At 57.7% G+C, this 6,437-nt stretch overlaps 1 protein-coding gene across 1 annotated transcript; it reads left to right on the top strand.

Moving 5' to 3' along the window:
• The first annotated feature begins 4,303 nt into the window (after positions 1-4,303).
• LOC124233238 (zymogen granule protein 16 homolog B-like) lies at positions 4,304-6,202 on the top strand. The gene is made up of 3 exons (XM_046650404.1): positions 4,304-4,432; positions 4,664-4,772; positions 5,737-6,202. Exons 1-3 carry the CDS (start codon positions 4,378-4,380, stop codon positions 6,068-6,070), a joined length of 498 nt encoding a protein of 165 aa, XP_046506360.1. The 5' UTR covers positions 4,304-4,377; the 3' UTR covers positions 6,071-6,202.
• Positions 6,203-6,437: the final 235 nt, after the last annotated feature.

The following is a 6,437-nucleotide window of genomic DNA, read 5'->3' on the forward strand; positions in this document are numbered from 1 at the left end:
CAGGCAGAGTGCTAGCCGTGACACGCATTACTTCATCCAGCAGGGGATGGTCCCAAGCAAGGAAGTGTGAGCTTGCCAGCAGAAGCAGTGTGGGGTCTGCCCCAATGACAGGCAGTTCCCTGGGCCCCAGGAGCGGAGATCAGGAGAGGTGGGAGGGGCTGAGGTGCCAGATAGGAACCAGCCCCAGGGGTGGCTCGGGAGGGTGCTGACTAGTGTAACGGACAGAATGTCTGCGTCCCCCCAACATTTATAACCCCCAGTGTGATGGGATTCGGAGGTGGGTCCCTTGGGGGTGATTAGGTTTCAATGACATCATAGAATGAGGCCTCGTGGTGGGATTAGCGTCCTTGTAAGAAGAGGAGGAGACCAGTCCCTCTGAGGACACTGTGGGAATGTGCCATCTGTCACCAGGAAGAGAGCCCTCACCAAAACCACCTCTGTTGGCACATTGAGCTTGACTTCTTAGCCTCCGGAATTATGAGAAATAAATCTCCTTTCTGTAAGCCCCGAGTCTGTGGGGTTTGTTGTCACAGCCAAAGCTGACTAATGCCCCAGGCAACAGACACGTGTGCCTGGGAGCCTCAGGGGACAGGGGCCTGGGATTCCTGCCTCCATCAATCAGGCACCGGGGTACAATTCATTTTGTTTTCAACACTTGCACTAAGGGAAATTTAATGACATAAAGGTTAGACAAAACGTGTTGTTCATTGTTCTAGTTTTCCAATCAAAGTATTGAGTTTCTCTGGGGAAGAGTGTTGGAAAAATGCTTGGCTTAGAGTGTGGCACCAGTAGGAATCTGAATGAGGGAGAGAGCAAATGGGGCACAGGAGTGGAGAGTTTCTGAAATGCAAAGCCGAATTGCCCCTCAGCATGGGCCTCCTGGCCTGGCTGCAGCCACTCAAGGGCCAGCCCGGGCACACAGGGCCGCTCTGGGCTTCACCTGGGTCAGGAGAGAAATGCCCTTTCACTTCAGATCATCCCCTCCCCCACCCAGCAGGATCTTCCCTCTGACTCCTGGGCCCAAAGAATGAGATAAGGTCACGCCGGCGGAGCCAGCTCCCCGACTTAGCCCTGGAGTCTCAGCCAGCCCAGACCTGCCCCAAGGCGGGCACCAGGGACACAGTTTCCAGCATCCAAGTGAGGCTGGGGCTTCTCCCAGAGGGCTGTAGGGAGACCCTGGCCAGCAGCGAGTGGGCTGGGGATGGAGGCCTTCTTGTGTGCTGTGCCTCAGCCTGCCGAGCACAGAGAGGTCTCCCTGAGCCCCACACCCAGAGAGCAGGGAGACCAGGGGTGCCAGCCCTGACCCAACCCGGACAAACCAGCCAGCCCAGGGCCTGCCTCTGCTGGGAGGACAAGGCCCCATTGTTCCCCTCCAGGCCGAATGAGGTCTGGAGCACAGCTGTGGAGGGGATTAGGGCCTTGTAAATGCTCAGTAAATCCTCTTGTGGGGAGCCCTGATCCCAAGGGACAAAGGGCCTGTGTTGAGTCTCTGGAGCAGACTCAGGGCCAGCACTGGGCCAGGGTGGATGAGGGGGCAGGGCTTCCCCTGGATCAGTGCCTCCTCCACAAGAGTGCATGAGCGTATGCGTGTTGTAGGGGGACAGGGGGCTTGTGCAAGCTGCTGTATGCAGGGATAGCTGGGCATGTGTGTGTTTCTGAGAGTGCACACGTGTGCGAGGACGTGGTGCACATGTGCATTTCCAGCCCACGTGTGTGCACGTGCATGCATTGTCACCATGCTTGTACACTCTGAAAATGTGTCTCCTGTGTCCCTTAGGCATGTCCTGTCCTCCCCCCCGGTCCAGGCTGCCAACTGTCTTCTCCTCCAACTTGCACCCAAGACGTGCATCCTGGAGCCCTGGCACAGAGAGATCCTCCTTCTGGGTGCCAAACCCTGCCAGCCTGGAGCTGGAGAGAAGGCACGTGAATTGGCAGCAGTAGCCACACTCGTGCCCTGAGGCTGGGCTGGGACAAGAACACGGGCCCCTTTATGTGGCCTGTCCCCTTTCTCCAGAGCTATGCTTGTGAGGTCAGGGCCTCTCGGCCTCCTCCCCACAGGAGGGTCCTGGGGCCTTGAGAGGGGAGCTGCTGTGCCTCCCTGGCCTAGCTTCTGCTGCATTTGGGGGCCTGAGGGCTGCTGGGAGGGGTGAGGAGCATCGGGAGGACAGGAGGGGGCCCTCACCTTGGCAACAAGGATGGGGTCAGTGGGGACCTGCACCCTGAGGAGCCTCTCCAGGCAGGCCAGTGCAGGGCCAGGAGGAAGGGCATGGTTGTCAGGACCAAGCGCCTCTCTGCTCTGGTCTCCCTGAAAGGCTAGTTGTTCAACGGAGACCCCTCACCCCACCCATGAAGCCAGCACCATGGACAGGGCTGCGTCTGTGCCAGGGAAGGAACAGGCACCCAACAGGGAGCAGCCGAAGCCCACTTGTGGCTGAAGGGCCAGAGAGCACATGTTTTAGGTTTTATGGGTCATAGAGTCTGTCACAACTACTCAGCTCTGCCCTTGTAGCATGAGAGCAGCCCCAGAAGACATGGGCGTGGCTTTACCCAGAACACTTATTTATGGGCGATGGCACTAGATTTCATAGCATCCTCCTCTGTCACTTTGAAGTTTTCCTAACCATTGAAAAATGTAACAACTGTTCTTAGCTCTCAGGCTGAGCAAAAGCAGATGGAGGGCACGACTTGGCCTGCGGGCCGTGCTTTGCTGGGCTCTGGCCTGGTTACCTGGTGGAAGTAAAGGAGGTGCCAGCTAGACTTGGCCTCCAGCCACCCCCAGTCCTCCCAGCACTGCCATCCCAATGACACCAAGATCCTGGTGAGCCAGCACTTCCGGGGTGAGTCTGCACACACGGGGTCCTCCTGTGCACCCCTTTTCTTTTGTAACCAAATGGAGCATTCTAAACCCTCCAGTCCACACTGGCCCTGTCTCCTTGGGCAATGTACCAGAGCAGCAGGCATCCCTGTGTAGTATCCCATGGTAGCAATGACCGTCATTTCTGCAATGGGTCCCCTTTAGATGGACAAGTCTGTTGTTTCTAAGCTTCTGTGATTTCAAAGGATGTTGCAAGTGATAGCCTTGCACACCTGCCCACAGAGAACAAAGTCTTAGGCGTCCAGGCACTGAGATGGAGAAGGATCGTGCTGAATTCCTGTAACGCCCCAGGACTAGGTTCTACTGTTATCCCATATATTGGATGAAACAATCAAAGTGCACAGAGGTGACGCAGGGTCCCCAGATCACTTGCCTCGTCAGTAGGGAAAATGAGATTGGGCTCCGATTTGGCTCCAGTGCTGACATTCATATTCACCCCCTATGGTGACGATTGTGACCCTGTGGTCCTTCCCAAAGATCCAGGGGACATGCGGGCAGCCTTAGCTCCAGCCTGACACAGAAAACCTGGACACGCTCCACCAGAAGCATCTGCAGGATGGAGCCCCTGAGAAGCAGCCTGTCACCTCCCAGATAAAGTCTGATCACGGCCTGGCCCCAGCGCTCTGGGAAGGACTGGCCTGGAGAATCGCCCTCTCCCCTTCCTCTGTGCCTCCTGTCTCAGCACCATTGCTGTCCAATCGTCCCACAGCCCAGAGCTGGTCATCCCAGCTATGCCCAGACCCGGCACAGAGGGAAAGTCACAGACATCTCCAAGTGACAGACCACAGAGGGCCACCACCTGGGGTGTCTTTTCCATGTGGTGCCAGGCACACTGGACTGGATTGCCCACTCTGGCTTTCTGAGGGTCAGTGGGGAGCTTGCCTGGGCTCCCCAAAGCCTGTGGGACACTAGGCTCTGCCCAGGCCTCAGTGAGGTCCTGAAACTAGTTCTGCAGGAGGCAGGAGCCCTGGGGCCCACAGAGCTTCCCTGGGCATCTGACCTACAACCCCTCCATGGGGTTGACCTGTCTGGCCAAGCTGGGAAGGGCTCCCAGCAAACCTCCTTTCCTCTGAGACCAAGATCTAGTCCAGGTGCTGAGGAGAGAGACTCAGAGGTGACAGTGAAATATCTGTCACTGTCCCATCTTGTTTGTGCAGGCCACAGGGCCAAGACAACAAACACAGCAGGTCCGGGAACCTCCCCCAAGGATGGCTCTGGGGATTCCCCAGGAAGAGTCCTCACCTCCCAGCTCCTTCCTGTCCCCTGGTGCCCCTGCTCCTTCCTTCTGGATGGGGGCCCACAGGCCTCAGGAGGGTATAAAGGGCCGTGCAGAGGACGGTCAGGCACAACCAGACTGCCCAGCGCCAGGACTGTCCTGTCCCGGTAAGACGGGGCTCCTCCTCCATGGATGGGGCTGGCGAGGTCAGGCGGGGTCCCTCTCTGAGAGTCGGGTGGGCTGTCCTCCTCTCTGCAGGAGCCTTGGGACCCTCCAGCCAGAAGCCATGCTGCTGTGGCTGACCCTCGCCCTCCTGTGGAGCACCACCTGCTGGGCAGAGCGTAAGTCCGGCTGGGTCAGCCCCCTCCAGCCCATCCATCTGGTGGCCACCCTCCCCTCTCTGCATCCCGGAGACCCAGGGTCTGGGCCCTGCCCTGGTCACAGACTAACTCTACTCTAGTCTCAGGACTGTCCCATCTGGTGGAGGGGCCGTGTCCAGAGAGGGGCAGAGATAGCCTGCATGTCACTGTGTGATTTATTTTCTCTCCCCACCTGCTTCTTTCATCATCTAGAGATTTATGGGCTCGGAGGAGGCCAGTATTTCAGTACTACTCCAGACTATGACAATGACATCACGGGGATTCGGGTGTCTGTAGGGTCCGTCTTGGGCCTGATTAAGAGGTGAGTAGGAGCAGGGCCATGAGCTCTAAGGCTGTGTCCCACTCATGCCAAGTCTTGGGAACATGGGGATGGGGCTAAGTGCCTCTTCTCCCAACATCTTTGCTGGGTATTAATGACTCTTTGAGGCCAGTTAGGTCCTTGGAAACATGGAGCCACCAGCCATCACCTTTCCCTTCGTCCCTTTTCCTCAGCTGCCTCCTCTCCCACACAGCAGTCCTTTCAGTCCAGGTTAGGTCAGAGAGGAAAGGAAGTGAGGGTCAGAGTGGACCACTGACTGAACACAAGTCACCAGGAGTATGTAAAGGCAGAAAGCCCAGGGCTGCTCCCCTAATGTTGGGGTGGTGTCCTTGTTCAAGGCCTGGGGCAGATCTTAGCTCTGCACTGACAGGCTCCCGGGGACCTGTGAGAGGGAGTGGGGCAGAGAAGCCAGCACCAAAGAGGACAGATTGTGGGTAGAGTGAGGGGAGGCGGGGAGGCCATGGGAGAGGCACCAAAGTGGGGCAAGGATACAGAGAAGGCCAGATGGGTGGAACTAGTGGGACTCCCCAGGTGAGTGTAGGGAGTCACCTGCTTCTCAAAACTGTGTCCTGGGCAGCCTGACTCAGGCTCAGAAAGTCCAAGCTGGGGCTGAGGACAGCTCCCCGCTCAGAGTCACGACAGAAGCACCTCGTGAGGGTCACGGGGACTGGGCACTGCTCCGAGCTCTCCTTTCGGATGATCCTTGAATGCTCCAACAGTCACTCTCATTTGGCAGATGAAGAAACTGAGGCCCAGAGAGGCTGGGTAATGAACCCAAGAGCCCAAAGGCGGCAGAGCAGAGGTTTGAGACCAGCATGTCTGTGTCAGAACCCAGATACATGTGCCTGCTCTCTGGTGGCCAGGGAGGGCTGGCTCGGGGACAGAGGACGTGCGGAGTGGTGAGTCTCCTGGGCCCCGGGCATCCAAAGCTCCCCCTTTCTCCCAGCATCCAGCTGAGACATGGATCCTTCTGGAGTGAAAGACACGGTGCAGAAGGTGGGAAGACCCAGGAATTCCTGCTGCGGCCGGGCGAACACATTATAGCCGTCCTTGGCTCGTACAGGGGTTACCTCCGGTACCTGGTCGTATACACCGACCAAGGGCGCTCAGCCGCATTTGGGCGAGAAGAGGGCAACAGCTTCTCTGCCTCCCCAGACCAACCGTGGAGGGTGCTCACGGGAATCTTTGGCCACCATAAGCTCCTCGGCATCACGAGCATCGGCTTTCAGTGGGATGATCCTCGAGAGGAGCTGACCACTGTACAAACATCTACCTCCTGATATCCAGAGAAATGAGTGCTCCGGGGTCCCCGTAGATGGGGCACGGGTCACCCTGCTGAGGCGGTCTCACTGGTGTTGGGCTGATAGCACTGGGGTATCCGAGTCGGGTCCTGAATCAGAATCCACCAATAAATGCAGTTTCTGCAGGAACAGTGTGTCCAGGCGTGGTCCTTGGGTCTGGGGTACAACCCAAACCTTCTGAGCCTATGGAGGGTGAGGCTCTGGGGTTGAGCTCAGAGATCTGAGCTGCGGGATGAGGCAGGAGGTGGGTCTGACACCACAGGCCTCCACGATTCTGCCGAGGATGCGGGACATGCCCATGCAGACCCTGGGCCAATCCCACAATCTTTCAGGATTCTGGGCTCCA

The sequence above is a fragment of the Equus quagga genome, unplaced genomic scaffold (assembly GCF_021613505.1).
Source record: "Equus quagga isolate Etosha38 unplaced genomic scaffold, UCLA_HA_Equagga_1.0 167375_RagTag, whole genome shotgun sequence".
NCBI classification, from domain to species: domain Eukaryota; kingdom Metazoa; phylum Chordata; class Mammalia; order Perissodactyla; family Equidae; genus Equus; species Equus quagga.